The sequence below is a fragment of the Athene cunicularia genome (genome assembly GCF_003259725.1).
Source record: "Athene cunicularia isolate RWA chromosome 2 unlocalized genomic scaffold, athCun1 chr2_part1, whole genome shotgun sequence".
NCBI lineage: Eukaryota > Metazoa > Chordata > Aves > Strigiformes > Strigidae > Athene > Athene cunicularia.
Window position 1 is genome coordinate 76,049,133 of NW_020799095.1, and position 19,008 is coordinate 76,068,140.

At 37.3% G+C, this 19,008-nt stretch overlaps 1 protein-coding gene across 7 annotated transcripts in view; it reads left to right on the plus strand.

The window, feature by feature from the left end:
• The window catches only part of LOC113476639 (catenin delta-2), a 266,375-nt gene that overhangs the window by 230,668 nt on the left and 16,699 nt on the right, over window positions 1-19,008 (plus strand). For 4 of the 7 annotated variants that reach the window (XM_026842471.1, XM_026842466.1, XM_026842469.1 and 1 more), the window contains one exon: window positions 5,916-6,041. The exons of the other annotated variants lie outside the window; for them this stretch is intronic. In XM_026842471.1, the coding sequence (XP_026698272.1) occupies window positions 5,916-6,041 (126 nt within the window). The remainder of the gene's footprint in view (window positions 1-5,915; window positions 6,042-19,008) is intronic. 7 annotated transcript variants of the gene reach the window in all.

The following is a 19,008-nucleotide window of genomic DNA, read 5'->3' on the forward strand; positions in this document are numbered from 1 at the left end:
TCTGAGTTGTATGTATTTTGCAACAGAAAAGAACTTAGTTATGTGAAATGTATGCACCAAATCTCAAACTGGCAGAAGCTGAACTTCCATTTGAAGTGCTGTTCTTTTGCATGCCCCAGCCCTGCTTGTGTCAAGTCTGAGGAGTAAGGAAGATGATTACCGAGTCTCTCCCATTGTTCACTTCCAGTATTTTCAGTCATCCTTGGCAGCCCTAGGGATACCATATGCGAAGATGTTCCAAGTAACAAGCTGGTACTCAACTGTCCCATTAAGAGGTGGGAACAAACATGAGCTAGAGTAGGCTTTTCTTGACGCAAAGCAGTAACTAACACGCTGGAAGTGTGCATAGCTTGACTTCTGTGTATGTGAGTGGGTGCACTGTAGAGGCTGAACTTTACTGCACCATAATCTAGAGGTTCTTACAATGTCTGGCTCATTTCCAGCCTTCTATCTGTATATGCTGTGATGAAAAAGCAGTTTCTGGGGTTGCTCCATGCATGAGGTAATCTATGTGCTGTGTGGCTTCTGAGTATACTGCTACCTAAAGGACATTCTGTTGGCTCCCAACGTGAATGCCTGGTAATGTACTTAGATACTAAGCACCCTGCGGTACTAAGTACCTTGCATGCTTAAAAGAACATTTTCTGTGGCCACAAATACATATTTGTGGTATGGAAGATAGGGCAGGCTAGCCTTTGAGGTAGCTTCAAGGACACTCATAGCAGACATTGTCTATATTGTCATGAAGCATTTCATTAATCTCTATATCGGCTAACTCCTACAGGCTTCACAAAAGTCTCTGCTACATATTGGTATACTCATTACATATGCTGCTAAGCCTTCTATAAATATGATTTCCTCAAATCAAAATGTTCAGATAGTTTATTTAAAATACTTCTGTTTGATAAAACACAGTGATGTTTATAAAGTAATAACATCTATTAAACTTGCTTGTAGTAGGCTATTATGCTGGCTCTCCAAGTTTCACCACTGTTTGGAAAATAATAGTTTTATGATAGGAAAATTAGAAAAGTTGCATTATACTAACAGTCAGCTATTTATGTAATATAAAGACACTAGGTCAACGCCATCCTTATTTTCTCCCATTAGAATATATATACAAGTGAACATACAGTTGACAGTATAATATGATCAGCACTTTTCAGTACCTTGCACTTGCACAGCCTTATTTGAAGTGCAGGTAAATCCCATTACATAATCATCAGCAATTTCTTCCTGTGTACTGAAGTATCTATACAACTACTTTCAAAGAATTGGTGGCCCACAGATAGGCATAACTTTGTATTGTAATACCAGGAAATTACAAGCATCACATCACATTTAAGAAAAAGCAGCAGCACTTACTGTACTGTTTGAGAAATAGTGTAACCAAATAGTTTGAATTGTAGTATATTTTAGAGCCACATGTTCACTGTAAAGAGATGTAAAAAGAATAGAAGTATTATCCTTTATATTAATGGGGAAGGAAGGCAATATATGTTTATGCTGATACAGTAGTAGTCAGTATATTTAGTCCAAATATGACAACATCAGCAAAAGCATGAAAACCTCTTTCACTTTTCTAATTTTGCTCAACATTACAGGAATCATCACATAGCTGTTACAGAGGCTCTCAAATAAACATCCAACCACCAAAAATTAAAAATGTACTGCCAACACAATTAACTAGCCCTCCACAAATTACAAGTTCGAATGTCTGCGAGAGGAGAATAGAACAACTTCCTAGGGTTTCATGACAACCCAAAACGCTCTAGCACTCACCTGACAAGTGAGGGCTCTCAACCTCAACAACCTGCTCAGGGCATCACCTGACCCAAATCACCTGGAGAGTTTCCCTGAGCAGCATCCTGACCCAAGGGGAGAGCCCTGCACTGCAGCTGCTGCTCCAGGGGACTCCATTGATGTCCAGGCTGAATCTGACCTGTGGTCAATAGCGGCTCCCATTGGCCAAAAGCCCCAACTACCATGGAGCCCCGAGAACAGGCAGGCAGGAGCTGCTACACTTCAGCAGCCAAGAAGCCCTGTTTTCATTGGGTGGGTGCACCTGCCACAATAGCTGGCAGACTAGAAACTGCACTGACAGAAAGTCCATCCAGAGTTGGGGATTGGTATGGTCTCCTAATGACTTGCCACACCTATGAAGGACTAAAAGCCAAGAAGTGCATAGGTAGCAATTTCCCACTAGCAACACTCCCTGATAAACTCTGGCTGTGGAGAGAATTCAGGAGTCAGAAACTAGTCCCTCACCTGCTGCCAGTATCCAGGCTGCCCTAAGCAGGGTATATACAGTCTTCCTGCAAGCTTCAATCCCATCATGGGTGAGCAAGCTCTTCAGCTTTAACTAAGGGTTAGGTAGTGAAACCTAAATGAAGCAGCTTCTCAGGACATTGTCAGAATCAGCTTTTGGATAAAAAATAGCTCAAATTTAACAGATTTCATATTTCAGCTTCAGGTATGTTTCTTAAGAAGACTAGTAGGGTGCTCAAATTGCATTGTGCCACTCAGTATCTGGCAGACATTGCCTATTTCTTTGGGCCCTTCAGAGCCAAAAACTGCAGCAACAGCTGCAATGACTCAGTTAATTTTCTTAACCAAATCAAGTAGCTCTCTGTCTCAATGTCATAGTATATCTGGCCAAGAACACAAACAGTATCTTTTGACAGCACAAAATTTTAAGGTCCTATCCATCTTTTTTATTCTGAAAAATGCAAAATTTTTCCACAAGTCACAAAGATGGGAGACGTAGAAAATTCAATCTCAAGTTAAGGTAGAGATACATTTCTGGGAAAAGAGTTTCAGGATAGCTCATTTGCTGTGTTGAAGTAGTAAGGCAGAGCAGGTGGGCAGAACAAGTCCCCCAAGCAATGTAGCTCTGACAGTCCAGACCTCATTGTTCTGGTACCCAGGAACTTCTTTGCAGTGTGCTGATCCTGCTCCCAGTGAAAGCAGTGAGAAAGCCCTGTTGATTTCATGGGTCCTTTCTGTAAGGCCCCAAAAGCAAGAGCCAGAATTTTTTGCAGCCAGTTGAACTTCACTGAGGAGACAGGCTAACTAATCTGCAGCATCCAGTGTGTCCTGGGGTTCCCAATATTCTATAAAAAATAAGGACTGCATGTTTGCATGTTGCTTTCATTCAGTTTGCTGGAGCAGGAACATTGTGACCAGTTATTAATAGCTAATACAAGAGGAGTTGCACTCTTTGAACTGTTGGTGTCTCTTCTCAAATAGCTTTTTATTTTCTGAAAGGAATGCTCAAGTGGAGACTGTAGCTTTTCTGGATCAGGAGAACAATGGATAGATTTCTAAGTTCCTATTGCCTGAGCGACAAGCTCAAGGAGGAGGAAGCACTGACTTTGTTGTCTCCGTTTCCACTTGGAAAGCTCTGGAAGTTTGCAATACCTTATGCACTGTGTTTGCAGAGCTGTGTCACACTCTGTACCCTCCACTGACAGGTTCTATCCAGTGTACTAGGATTTCCAGTTCATACCTGTGTTGTGGCTTCAGTGGGACACATAGACTTGTTAGGCTGGGCTGGCATGGAAAAGGCACAGAAAGTAAATAGTCAGCATTCACATCTGTCAGTGAGGTGACTGTTTACTGTCTTTTGTAGGCTTGTCCTTTAGGGAAAGGATTTCACTCCCCAGTATGGTTAATTTGTCATAATCCTAACACAGTCCAACAAGAAGAAGTTTTAATATGCATAAATGTTTCCAATCCTAAAATTATCGAGGGGAAAAAAAAAAACAAACCTTGACAGACCAAGAGGATGCAATTAATTTTGTCTTGAAGTGAAGGAGTTGTCCACCATCACAGAAATTTTAACTTGCAGGTCTTTCATCATGGAAGAGTTCACAGAAAATACTTCTCCATTTGCTGAGCAATAGTTGAAACAGCAATCTAATCTGGAAAAAAATCCCACCAAGAGGAAAACAAGGTTTAGTTTGAGTCTCATATAAACAGTGTTTAGATTATGTAGTGTGATTAATTTCTAAATGCTGCTAAAGCTTATCAAGTAGGAAAGAGATGATCGTGACAATTTTTCAGAAGTAGATTAAATACTGTCTCCCAAAGAGTGACTTTAATGTCATTTCATTTTCAAATCTTTTTGTTCTCTACCACTAAGACTTACATTTTCATAAATGTTCATTTATCTGCCCCTGTTTTCATAAGTCTATTCTAGAATACTTAAAATCTGGTTTATAAGAGTGCTTAATGGTCACATGGTCAGTGGCCTCGTGGGTGGGTCAGTGGCTTAGCACTTAGGAAAAAAACAGGTAGATGAGCTATCCAGCTTGTCCTTGTGCTTCAGAGACATGGTAAATTCCTCTTCTTCAAGTATCTTGGTAACCTGTACAGTCAGCAGGGGAATTAAATGCCGCTTATAGTCTCCAGAGAGAGGTCCTCTTCCATTTATGTTTAGCCACCTAAGCAGGATGAAAGGAGCTACTACGGTGATTTTTTAAAGACACCCATTTCCAAGTCAATAACACTGGATCTCGCTCCAGTCTCTAGGGTATTAGCTGGTTGAGGATTTGGGGACACCTTAGAAAATACAGATGTGACTGTAAGACAGCAGATTTCCAGTAGCTGGTAAACTCTTACCTATCTCAGTATTCAAGAAAATAACCAACTACTCAAAACACAGATAGCTTGTTAAATTACATGAGGAAATTTGAGCAAAAGGGTTGTGCTGAATGAGTTTAACAGGAAAGAAAATTTATTAGTGAAAAACAAGCTTCAGTTAGCATTAAATGTGTTTAATATTAAAGAGCTGGAGGAACTGCCAGGAATAATATGTTTTCTATTAATTGGTTTGCTTTGCCTAAGCACTTAGGCTCCAATAAAATGTTTACATTCTATCATTATGTTTACACTTATTCTGTCTACAATATATAAGTAGAGATCACAATGAATTTGTAGAAATTATTTTTCTTTCCCGTTTATTACTGTAGATTTCTGTTCTGCATAGAATAATTGAAATGTTTGTCCTATTTATCTGCCATATGAATAAAAATACGACGATTATTTGAAACCAGGGAGTCGGTTAAAGTCAGTTGTCCTTCAGCGTGTAGTGTGCCACGTACAATACGGATATTATTGTGATAGGCATTTAATGAAGTCACAGTAGTCACTCTGAAGATGGCCTTGTCTGCCATTGGCTGGAAAACATATTTAGAATTGCCCAAAGTCTTAGAAGCAGTTAAGCCAGTCTGGATTTAGAAAAAGGTTCTCTTTTCATGTGACTTTCAGAATAATAAAACAATGATTCTGTGAGCAGGTCCTATATGGCTAAATGTTCCGTGAAAATTGCCAGCAATAAACTTCAAAACCCTCGTCAAGGAGTTTTAAAATCTAAAGCCCTTTCTTAAGTAAAATATACCTACTCACCTTTTAAAATGTTAATTACATCGTGCTATCATATAGACTTGGAACACATCATTTAGGTTTTCTCCTGGTAAGGTTATCGTCAGTCAGACATCCCCAAAAAAGATGCTGGTTTAGGTTAAATTTATCTAGTGAAAAGGTCTGCGCAGAACTTAAACCCTATAGTAAGGATCTAAATTCTGAATCCAGAACATAATAGTTCCTAAAAAAAGTGGCTTGACTTGAAGGAACTATTCATGTGCTCAGATTGCTCATGAGCATATGTATTTTGCAGTGCTGATCTTTCAGCAGGGATTCATTTATTTCTGTACAATTGGCAAGGCCTTTTTCAGATTACTATGTCCCCTTTTAGAAAAAGGATGGATTAATTTAAAGTAAACCCCCCAGTGTAATATAAAGGTAGATTATCATTATAGAAAAGGCATTGTCTAGAGCCCATTTTTATATTAACTATGAAAATGCAAGTACCTGATTAATAAATAATTGACTGATTGATTGATTTATGGCAGTGGGCGGCCCCAAGCTTCAGTGTGACTGATGACAGAGGATTTTCACCAACCCACCACTCTGGGTCATGGCACGCTCAGCATACTCTCTCCCAGAGCCAAGAAACCAGAATCTATTCCCCAACCCAGGTATTCTGGCTGTCAGCTGACCAGTGTTGAATTGTTATGTTTCATGCATACTGAGATTTGTACCCAGAAGAGTTCTACAGGAGCCATTTGAATCAAAAGCAACAAAGCGTTACTAGAGAATATATTTTTAAATTACACAATTTAATGACCCTGTAAGTTCTGGATGGAAAGCATCTCACTTCACTTAGGAGAGCAGTCCCATTCATTTCAGCCATGTGAGGAAGGTGTGTAGAGTTTTGCTCTCTCTGAGGACAGCATATACCAGAGAGGCAGACAAGTGCATTACATTCAGTTCCCTGGCAGGCTTTCTGGCATTTGTGTAATCTCTTTTCTGATTGTCTGAACCTTTCAAACAGAAAGGCAGTTATTGATAAGCAAATCTTGCAATAGCAGATTAAGTTTTTCAAGCACTTTGCTTTCTTTTCTGGCCTGATGGCATCTCTAAGAAAAAAGCAATAGCTGCGTGTTTCAGTAAGAGGATACCAGGTAAACAAGTATATCTATAGAAAAATCAGTGTGTCCAGGAGTCAATTAAATTCTTAAAATACTAATTTTCAAAATCTGTATTAATGAGAGCGACAGACGTTTCCTTCCGACATAAGAACAGTTGATGAGAATTAGCATCTCAACTGTAATTGACTGGAGATTTTTTTATTAGAGGCCCTGTTTAATTTTAGGTACTAAATTCCATTCCCTTAACCAAGTGCATTTTTTTTTCCTCCTAATAGTTTTTTCATAATAAAATGTAATGCTGTGGCATTATTGAAAGAAAAAAAAAAAAAAAGACGACCTTCTACACATGAACAACATTCAAGTAAACCCATGGAGAAACCTTTATTTTTATATATGTGTATATATATATATATATATGTATGTGTATTATTTCTGATAAAATATTTAGAGAAAATAAGAATTTACATGTTTTTGCTGGTCACACAGGACACAGTAGTTATGCTCTTTCTTTCAGGGTTGGTTGTTTTTTTTTTTTGAACAAGTTTGCCTGGAAGGGAGAAGACATCAGAGATCTGCTTTAAATACTTTAGACATAAATATCTTTCAAGGGTTAGGGTAAATCCTTTTAATCTTTAGCTAATAGGAATATGATATTCAAAACACCCAGCATTTCATCATCTCATATATGACATTCTTTTGTTAATCAGGTATTAAGCAAATTCCTAAATTGATTTTAAATAAAGGAAATGTGGACATTTTCTGTGGAATTAACATATTTAAGCCTTTTTAAAGTATCATCTGAGTAATTTTAGAAGACAGATTATAACCAGTACAACAAAAAAAATTATAGTCTTCAAATAAATCCTTTTTCTTTTTCTTTCTATTTCTGTCTTTCTTGCCTAAAAACATGTTATTTGCATTTAAGTGAGTGTTTTAAATCTGGCTTTTTATCAAATGGCAATTTGTTAAATACTTAATCATGAAATTGTCATTGGTTTCAGTACTAGAGAGAAAGTTGCTATCACTGATTTTGTGTGTGTGTGTATTGAATTACTATTAATTCTATGTTTAATGCTGTATATTAGTTTCCACCGTTCATGTAAAATAGGTTTGCTTTTCCCAAAACACATGCAAATATGAAGTATTTCTTCATTAAAGCAAAGGCATATTTTCTATTCTGCAGGAAATAACAGGTAGTAGCTGCAGACCAAAGAATAATCTGTTAATCTTTTCATATTCTTTCTTAGAGACACAAAACCTCTTCAGTAAGGAATGATGCGTTAGTCTGGAATTTTGGTTTTCTTTCTACTTTGATGTTATTTTTTTCAACATAATTAGCACTAGGCAGCATCCCTGTGTAGTATAAACTTATCATTTAATCATTCCATCCTCTTTTGATTGTGTCCCTTCCCAGGGATTTTTTTGTTAAGAATAATTCAAAACTTTGTCAAATAAATTTTAACATTTGTGGCTTTTTCAATGCCAGTTGCCTGCTTAAAGAATATCCTGTTTGTCTATACAATAGGAATTTATATCTCATGAGCAAAATCATGAAGCCTAAAGAGGAAATTGTGCAAATGAATTAAGCTGATCTATACAAGTAAAAAATTGACATTTGCAGAAGTATTCACACATGGAAAACGTGGTGTATAAACTGTGTTTAATTTTTTTTAAAAGAGAGAGAAAGTGGAAGGAATAAAACAAATAGATTTAGTGTCTTCACCTGGCTGTATTATCATTCTAAATCATTTTACTAGTTTTTTAAGGAAAACATTTTAGAAAAAAAGACAAAATTCTATCTAAAATATTACAAAATGCTAAGTCAAACTGAATGTTATTTCAATTTTATTTTAATGCAAATAGTTATCATTTCACTTGTGTAGTCAAGGAGATCATGTTCTGATTTTCCTTGCTTATCCATCATACCAATATTTTTCCTGATTCCTTCTAACCCCCTGTGATTTTATTAGCAGTATCAGAAAGTACTAGAAAGAGAAGGGATTGCCATTATCTTATTGCAATTTGTTTTATATTTTTCATGGCCTGAAAAGGTATAAAATCTTCTGGAATCCAAAATATTAAAGTTCTTGTCTATATGACAATGATAAGTCATGATGGAGTATCAAAATTTGTGTTTCTGCATCAGTGGTTAAAGGAAGATGTTTTCAAATGTTTGATTCTTCTGGATTCCATCATTTACTGTATAATAGACTTAATCATTTTGCATTTTATGTAGTTAAATTCTTTGTGATACTCTCAAGAAAGGTTTTTTTTACTGCACAGTATCACCTACCCTCCCTGTAATCATGTTTTAGTTATTACAGTATTTATATGTTTCCTTCTAAAACATTTTCCATGTTTATTATGATATTTAAAATATCATCAGTAATCTGAGATACAGTCTGTGCTGACCTGAAGATTCAATTCTGATGATAGTATTTCCATGAAAACAGTCCTGTGTAGCTGGAGCTAGACCTTACCCGTCCTTACACTATTTTTGCACTGGCTTTTTTACTAAATGGTATCCAAAAACCACAGATATTATGACTAAGCACAATTGAAGCTAAAGTAATTGTTTTTTCTTGCACTCCTTGCAAATACTTGTATGTCTGTGTGACAACATATCTGCATTTTTGCTGGTAAATATGTGCATATTGTGTGTATACACAAATGCGGGGTGGTGTATGTAGAACATACATACAACACAGCATGGAAGTAGAAGATGCTGACTTTAAGCATGATGTCTGAACAAAGAGAGTTTGGGAACACATAAAGTAATAAACCTTAATGGTTTGAGCTATGAGCTTAGAAAGTATCTGCAGCTATGCTTGACTGTTGCTTTTCCCATGAGGGCCTTAAAGGCATGATAGTGTTTTCTTTAACATTCAGCGTTGTAGTAAGCAGTAATTCAACAATGAAATTTAGCAGTAATTCTTCTAAATTATCAGTAAGAAGTGCATGAAAGCTGACACCATTCTCAACCAAAACTTACTAGGCTCAAGAGGTGCTAAATAAATAAGAATCAAAGTTTGTCCAAACAGCTTAGCATGAGTCATACATATCCGTGATGCTAAAGTATCCTCAGCAATGACAGTGAGTCTCATGATAAGCTCTAGCTGACTTATGTGAGAAAGACTAGGTATTTTTCACTTGAAAACCCAAGTCCATTTTAAGGTAAGTACAGATTTAGAAGAGAGAAATTCAATCTCATAGTTGTGTAAAGTCTGTCTCTGAAGTACTCCACCTTTTGAACTGCTCTGAAGAAAAGAAAATTTAAAATGCAGCCCAGGAGTCAGTATCTTTAACTTAGAGCCTTCTTTCCAAAGGGAATTGTATAACTGAAGTTCCTGAAATATCCTTAGGGTAGAGGTACAAGTAGGCATTCATAATCTGGAGGGTTATACATAAGTGGAAGGTCACATCTACAAATTTTTTCTTCTCAAAAGTACAGTTCCTCAGAACACGATTGTATTTTAATACTTGAATACAAAGTAGATACCTAAGAAATTTTCTGCATGTCTTTTGGGACTGGGAACATTTTTAGTCCACTTAAATAATGTATTAAATATTTTTAAGCAAATATAAATAACATTAATGGCAAACAAAGTTTAGCTGGATTCAGATGTACAATACTGAAAAGAATCCAAAAGTCTTTGTAAAGACTTTCAAAAGTCTTTTAAAAAAAATACATGCTAAGTGATACCATTTTTAATTCATGTCAGTCTTTTTCTCCAAAATTCATTTGAGGAGCATGATTTCTACCATTCAGAACAAAATATAATTTTTAATTTTATCTGTGTCTGGACCTAGATATGCTTGGTGCTTGCATATCTAGCTCCAGACACAGATAAAAGCACATGTGTAGTAAAGAGTATAGGTGAGAAACTCATTTTCTCCTAGCAAACTCGAATGGGTATGTTGGATAGCCACTTGCAGCTTTGCAGATGAATCTGATCAGTGGAACTTTTGCTAATAGTGATAGCATATGCAAGCAGCACAGAGGAGATGGAAATCAAATTACATTTATTACTATGTCAATTGAAGCATAGTTTCTTCTCAGAGGTAAATTGTCTAGCTGTGGTGGTCTGATGCATAACACTGGGCATCTTTTGCTGATGCCTCCGCTGTGTTGCTGTACTTATGCTAATATCATCCTCATTCTTCTGGGTCCTATAAGGAGGTTAAAAGTGTTTGCTTAACATGGCCAGTACATGTAAATTCAATCAAAATTCAATGGAATATTAAGTTGGTGCATCGGTGTCCTACTTTTGGTTCCTTGATGTTCTGCATGATCTAAGAATGGGTGGGGGAAAAAGTTGCTGGGAAGTCCTTCTCATTTCTTCCCTCTTCTCTTCCTAAAACTGCTAACAGAATTCAAAAATGGCCTAAATACGTCTGCCGTTTCAGACTCAAAGAAAGAAACCTTGTATTTTGAAAGGAGTCTCTTTTGTAGTATGTCCTTTGTTCTGAGGTTTTTTATTTTGTTTACTGGGTGATACAGTTCATCATGATAAAAGAGCTATAACTTCTTCTTCCTGCAGAAAGTAGAAAAGTTTCACTGAAAGTTTCTAAATTGTTTTCATTACTTTTAATATTACAAAGTGCTTTAATAGAAAGTTGTAATTCCTCTAGAATGAGAGTTGTATGCTTTGGTCCAATAGCATGTTCCTGTTTAAGTTAATAATAATAAAGCTCTTATTTTCCAAATCAAAAACTCTTAAATGTATTTCAGTAAAAAAGAATATGTATTTCTTATTATTAATGTCTAAGTGTGTTGGTAAACTACATGTTCAAAGCAGCATACCCTTAACTCATGCAGCTTAGCAGTTATTACTTGGATCTTGAATTCTCTAGTTTATCTATTCAAGAACTTTTGACCCCAAAACAAAGAACAGCATGAGCTTATCTAGAGATTTTTTTCCAAAGGGGCACCGATTCATTGTTTGTCAGAGAGCTACACATTTGAATAAAATGATCCTCTGCTTTCGGCCACAGTGCTACCCTTCAGAAAGCACAAAGTCCTTGATCACAGTCAGTATCACCATTCCTACCACGTTCTTCACCGTAAGAGACAATGATGAAGGTTTTATTCTGATAATTATTTTTTTCATGTTTTATGTTCACAGGTATAATAGAAGAGTTGTATTTTGTTGATTTTGTGGTTTAATGCATGAAAAGTAAGATAAGAGTTGTTGATTAGTTTCTAGCCTTTGTAAGGAGAGTAGGCTTAATTAAGAAACTGACCCTGAGCATAAAGTCATATTTGTCCTATCCCTGAGATTTGTCCTATCCCTGTGATTTTGTGGCCAAGAGCCTGAGTTTGCATTTCCAGGGCATAAACATATTGAGATAGATGAAATTGCATTACTGGAATGAAAATGACAGTACAAGTCAAAAATTATTGTAAACACTTTCTTGGATGCAAGTATTTTGTGCATACAAGATAAAAGAAAAAATAGTTCTTTATGATTCTAACAATTTAAATTATAGCTTAAATACCTTATGCAGAGGAAAATAGGAGAAGAACAGAAATTCTAGCTGTAGGGCCAAGTACTGCCTTCATTCTCTCTGAAATGCATTAAAACCATTTTATTTCTATGTAAGAGGCAAAGTGATGCTTTGAAAAATGAATTTATTTCATTTTATTGCAGTGTTTTGAAAGGTTTATTATTTAGCTGCATATAGCCTCCACAAAATGAATAATGAACTCTGCCGTATCTGAAGTCTTGTCCTTCATGCTTTGCCTCACACACGATTCCCTTTTCTTATAGCTATTTTATTCATCAGATTAGGTCTTGTCATCTTCACAACTCGCACAACAGGAAATCAATAATTAATTATGGATAGGTAAAGCAATGCCTCAGTGATTTCCTGAAACGTCCGAGAGTTGCACTATATAAAACCAGGGATAGTTTCCTAGCTGTTTCGCACTTGGATAGATTTGGCAAGTAATTAACATATCTCTCTCTTATCATCTGTTTGTTCATAGCTAAAATCAAGGGAGGAGATGTAAAAGTACAGTAGAAGATATGTGATTAGACAATGCTAACACTGCACACAAAAAAAAAGCATTTGAAAAAAACTGGCCAAGGTCATCTGTGGCATTTTGAAAGAAAAAAATAGGGTGATACTTTCAGAAAAATATAGTACCTCAGGCTCTGTGATAACAAGAGAAACACAAGGGGAGAAAATATTCCAAAGTATTTTGGGGTGGAATGCTTATAATAGAAGAATAATGTCTTTGCTTTCAGAGAAGCTGAGATGGAGGCTGGGAGGTACGCGTCTCTTTTAAAAAATACTGAGTTTAACCACTGATTCTGAAACTGTCACTTTAAAGAGCCTACAGAAAACTGAATAATCCTCATCCAGTGCCAGACAGGTTTGCTGTGGTTAATGGCTGTCTGACTAGGAGCCGTTCTTTAAGCCTCACGCTAAATACGTATTTCTCTTTCGGCTTCTTGAACTTCTGCTGTGTCTGTGATGCAGAAACAGTCACTTGTAAGTAAAAGCCATTTGTACATTGAAATTCCAAATAAAAGGGAGAGAAGTGCTGAGGTCGAGCTCACTGCACATTGTAAGAAAGGAGACTGAAATGGGGGGGGCGGTGTATTGCACGACCATGCCGGCCAGGGAGCCATCAGGCACTGCGGCAGGGGGCTGACAGTCCCTGAGAGACCCAAGCTGGCTTAATCCTCTGCCCAGCCGCCACTGCTCTTTGCCTTGGCTCAAGCGATGGCACTGCTCCCATGGTGCTCTCAGCAGGTTCTCTCCCCTCAGTTATATCTGTGCAAGGGAGGAGAGAGTAGCCTTCCTCTGGAGCTCACACAGCAGCAGGTGTCATACTCCCAATGTAACCTGTAACCAGTAAGTAACTGGCATCATCATCATCATTATCAGAAGGCGTGAGAAGCAATTGTTTTCCTGTAACCACTTTGGCTAAGTGGTCATATTGTGAGCAACTCCTGCACTCTTATCCAAACTATAATATTTTTAAATCCCCAAACTTGAATAATTTCTGTGTTTTAAGTAATCTTCTGGATTTCATAAACTGTGGAAAAAAAAAGACTATAAACATAAATACTAAAATCCTCAAATTAAGATAAGCTTCAATGATCCGTGTCTTCACTTTGTTGATTTTGAGGGCCTGGCTCATAAGTCTTTGGGAGAGGCGGGGAAATGGGACAACTGGAGTCAGCAGCCACAGTCTTTTGAAGCCACAGAAATTACTCCAGATTTCCACTTGCAGACTTAATGCAGGATTAGTTTGAAGGATTTAACCCAAACAGCAACTGCTGATGTGTAAGCTGGGAGAACAGCAGGATCTTCCAGGCTCAATCCCTACTCTGCTCTTCAACAGTGTGTCTTGAATTGCACTTCAGAAGCAAAAGACAAAATTCTAGGAGTAAAAATCTCAGTATACTGTTTATAATTGTAGCTTAACTGATGGCAGTAAAAAACATCAGTGAAGCAGATTTATTCAGAATACATTATAAAGCAGATCAATGCTCAGGAATTCTCTGGTGGTTTTGAGTTTTCCTGGAAACAACACAAGCAAATCCAGGAAGGACAATCCTTTGAGGAATCATTTACTGATAATAGGATTGGCACTGTAAATTCAAAGAAAAAATGTAAGACCATCTTTATTTTTAAGTTAGATAGTTTATCTGAAACTAGTTTGTTTTTCAAGAGTCTTTCTAGGGTTGTTGAAGTTGTAAGAATTTAGTTGAAATGCCTCTTCCAAAGTAAACACACTTTAGGTACAAAGGTGGGGCCTTTTTAGAGAACAGCCCCCCTCTCCATCTCTCCTTCAGCAGCTGACATTTCCTTGTCAGCTACTTCGGTGGCACACGGGGAACAGTCCTGCTAGCATACTTAATATTCAGGTGTGTTGGTGGGGAGTGGTTAGTCTCTCCACTGCTGTGGGGCTGGCATAGAGAGAGAAGTCAGGCTCGGTATCTCTGTTGAGAAGCACTTGGAAATGTATTTATTCTTCCTCATCTATTAAAAGAAAATAAGATGATCCCAGGTTGTAAAGCCTAATGATAAGTGTTGCTGGTTGGTGAACATTTAAACCACAGTATTTCAAAATTCCCTTTTAAGAGCTCTGTGAGATGCATATGTGGATCACCCCAACCTTGTTACCCTTTTAGATTTCTCACCGCAGTCAAGTCACGCACATAATTTTCATATATCAATGAATGTAGATAATTTGATCCAGTTCTAATTTCTGTTATGTCTTATTAGCATTATGACATCAAATTCCCAGTGAAGAATTGCCCAGACCTGTGTAAGTCTGATGAGCCTTGACTTAATTCACATCGGATTTATCTTTTGCTCTAGACAGTGTCACACTGGTGCTCACCAGTCAGGGTGTTTCATTTAACCTGACAGCAGTGCTTCAGCTTGTGAAAGAGGCAACACCAGCAACTCAGAACAATGTCTGGTTGAGTTTCAAAGCGAGTAGATCCTATGTTGCGTACTTACTGGCACTTTGCCTTATTGCTGTATCACCTACTTCTAACACCCTTGGTAGGTCTAGTTACTGTTTCCTGCAAGTGGTTGCCTATCAAACTTCACATTTTTACAGCTTGTTACCATTACAGGAGCAGTTATTATTACAATTAATATCCTGGAACCAGTAAAATGCTGGCTTACAGATAAGGAGGTAGGATGACAAAACAAGTCTGATCCTGTATGCTTCAAATCATGTGGAAAACGTCTATTAAATCAAGTCACAAGAGGATCAGGCCTGAAGCAAGCAGTAGCATGCTGGAGAGTTTATAAGCTTGGGGAAGACAACACACCTATGTAGTTTCTCAGGTTTTAGCTGTTTTCATTTATTGGATTTGTTGCACCATTTTTGTTTCTTTTCCCTAGTGGGATTTCCTTGCTTCCAAGAAGTTGCTCTCCTTCTTACTGACAACGTTAGAACATCAGTGGCCAGGAGTCAGGGCAGACTACGCTTTTCAGCACTGAAAGACAGTGATGTGCATGCAGCCATCATATGGTTTTTCTAAACTACTCAGTGCTTTTTAAGTCAGTGTCTTCTTAGCAGCTGATGAGCATCATCAGTCAGAGGGCAGAGCTTGTTTTTATTTTTGCTGCATGGCTATTAGCACATGAGCTGATGCAAGGTTTCTTTCTGAGTGGATGTCATGAGGTTATCCAGGGTAGGCACTGCACCAAGGCTGGCGATGTTGGTGCTTCATCCCCAACTTCCCATCAGGGCTTAATTTCATTCAGTTCTCATAGTGTTCTATACTACAAATAAGAAAATGGTGTGTCTAGTATCACCCACCTCCTCAAATCATCTCCTCAAGTCAAGGAATTCGCTACTGGAGAGTTATGAAAATTTGAAATTCTTGCAAACACAATAGAAAATTTCCTCTTTCCCCCTACATTTTAAACAAAAAAAGAGTAATGTGGAAAATCCAAATTACATTATCCTAAAACACTTATGCAGTAGGTGTTTGGCACAGTAAGTATAGTCATCCCCCCCATGGGCTTGAAAAAAATTTGTTTTCAAAATGACTTACAGTTGAGCAAGGAGACAAAGGACCTGTTCAGTCCTTAAGACCAGTAAAAGATGATCAGTGAGACTACAATATCACTTTTGTTTTCTACAGTGGTTGTCCAATCTCCACCCCAAATCTAATCCCTGCAGCTTTCCCAAGAAAATATTGTCAGAAACATGTCACTGCCAATCAAGCTTTAATGTTTGGGTGTTATGGAGTATAATTGAGGGAGAATACATATATTCATTCTAGGCAAAATATAGAAAAATGCCCAGTAGAAGGTGCCTTGGACGAGATGATATGGACATATAATGCTATTTCAGTACTCCAGTTATTCTGTGCCCTCCTGAAGTGTGCAGTTGCCACCTATTAATTGATCGCTGCAAGTTAACAAATGCATCCATTCTGTAATAGAATTGCATTGAATTTCTTTCCAACTTGTCAGATATTTTTGTCTTACTCTTCCTCTTCTGCGTCACGTTTGTGGCTGGTAAATTGGTTTCAGAAACGTAGTCTCACACACTTTGCTTTTGAGTTAGCTTTCTTCTCTGCAGGACACTGCTATATACTGTACCTTTAAGTATCCAGATCAATTTAATTAAATTTCATTACAGGCACTAGAGCTGAAACAAACTAATGAAAGCAGCCATCATGTCAGGTGGTATTTATCTCGGCATTAAATTGAAAATACTCCCTTTAGGCTCTTAAAAATTAGTTTCAATATTTAACGCTAATAGCTTTTGGAATTGTTGATGAGGATAGTTTTAATGAATTTGTTACAAACTGTTTACCTTTCCAAGGAAAGGAGCTTGTTCCTTGAGGCAGAAGAGAGGTAAAGACAGATGACATGAAAGTATTGGGGATTTGAAATACTGTGATGTCTGGGAGCTGCCCATAATGCTGTTAGAAAACACCATGAAGGTTGTTGTACAGTGTTAGCAATATGCTTTGTTTAGTCAAAAGCAATGCCAAGTCACCACAGTACTCGTGTTGGAGTTTATTGTTTGCCTGACTTGTTTTATTGAGCTGATCGGGCTTGCAAACTTGAATGTGTGTAGCAGATTTTATTTGAAGACCTTAGAGGTGCTACTCTCAGCAGAGAGAAAATTCGAAGGGAGGAGAAGGAAAAACATCTGCCACAAAGAATGCTATTGCCAGCATCCCAACTACAGCTGGATTTTGCTCCCTCACTCTTAAGGCACCTTGCAATGCTGTTTCTGAGGAAGCAACTTTGACAGAGTACCCGTTGATATTCTGCAGAACAAAACTGGTGCCACACACTATTCCAGTAGAGTCCATGGGACCATGCAGATAACAGATTTATTTCATACACTTCCCATCAGAACCAGGGTCCAGGCATTACTATTAACAGTAGAGATAAAATAGACAACCCAGAAAGGTTTAGGGGAAGATTCAGGTCATTTTTTTCTTAACCACATGCCAGGGATTTATTTGGGGGAACCAGGAGTGCAAAAGGAGAGTTTACCTGGCCATGCATGGATCCAGATCCACAAAGCTGGAAACTATGTAAGCATGGCTGATGTCTACTCCTTTTTCAGGCAGACAGTAATAAATAGTCTATTCTTTCTCCTTTTATCAGAAACAGAGTCTGTGCTCTTGATATCTTCCTCTTCAACAGTGTGTTTAAAAGAAAATAATTTATCAGACAAGTATAACAGAGTAAATTATAGAGAGTCACCTTTCTGGTAAGAACTTCTGACCCCAGAGAAGGAGTAAGAAGGGAACTGTTTATCTTCAGCAGGATAAAAGCAAGAGCTTCTCACATGTTTGATACTTCGTTTTTATAGTAGAGAAATCACCATGCAAGTTATTATTAGCAGGAGATGTAAAAATAATGCTATGTTATTTACAGTCTTGATGCCTGGATAAGATTATTGGACTTAAGCTATCATTATAATTATAGCTATAAACTATTAGTTCTTAAAAATGTGTATGTATTATATATATACATACACAAATATACGTATATATATTGAAAACTTGTGAATAATTTCCAATTTGATATAACATTAAGAAGTTAGGGCTTTACAGATGTTTTTGTTTGCATTCTCATGATCCTTTCCCTAGGTTGGACGATGCAGCTTGTGTAGAAGCTGCTTGTTTGAAATGAAAGATTGGATATAGAAAATTTTAGTTGCAGCAAGTGGTATTAAAGATTAACTGTTTCTATTTTCAAGTTATTACTATTGTTTACTCATTAACTGATTTTCTTCCTTTTATTTTCTTATATGACTGTCATGAAATATGAGGTACAGTTCAGCAAAGTGTCCTAAATATGAGTGACCTCTGTAGACAAGCACTCATTATGGACTCTATGACTACTGTAAAATCCATGACCCAGAATTCACTCTTCCGTTATTTTTTTTCTTTTAAATTATGACTGAGATACATGCATGTTTATACAAATACATTATGTAGGGAGTACAGACATTCAGAATCCGTAGCTAGGAGTCACCTCTGTCTATCCTAATTTACTTGTAACGCTTCTCTCTACATCAGGTATCTTATTCCTTCCTGCTGTGTCACAGTCTTGCTGATTTCTCTTTCATGAAAGTTTAGTTGAAGGAGTATTTTTTAAGCCATTTTCTCTTGCAGTTCCAATAGCCAGGTGCCCCTGGTTTCTGTGGAGGGAACAAAGTCAGAGAGATGCCTTGGGCAAGGACAGAGAATGGGAAGGCGTGGGATTCAGGGTTGGGTGTCTGGAGGAGCCTGATGTAGGGGGTGGGAACAGTCTTTACTACTTCAACAGTGAGTTATTTTTCTGTAAGTAACAGGAAAATTCCAACTGGATTTTGGTAATATTTCGTTGTGATTATTTTTATTCAGCATTTCATTGCAAAAATTTTGTTTAGCACCATGCCAGGTGCCTGACCCAATTTCCACTGAGCCCAGCAGAAAGTAGGCATTTTTAAAAGGCTTATGCCTTCAGCGTGAGACTTGGAAAACTCTTGTGTTACTGATTTAGATTTCACATGAAT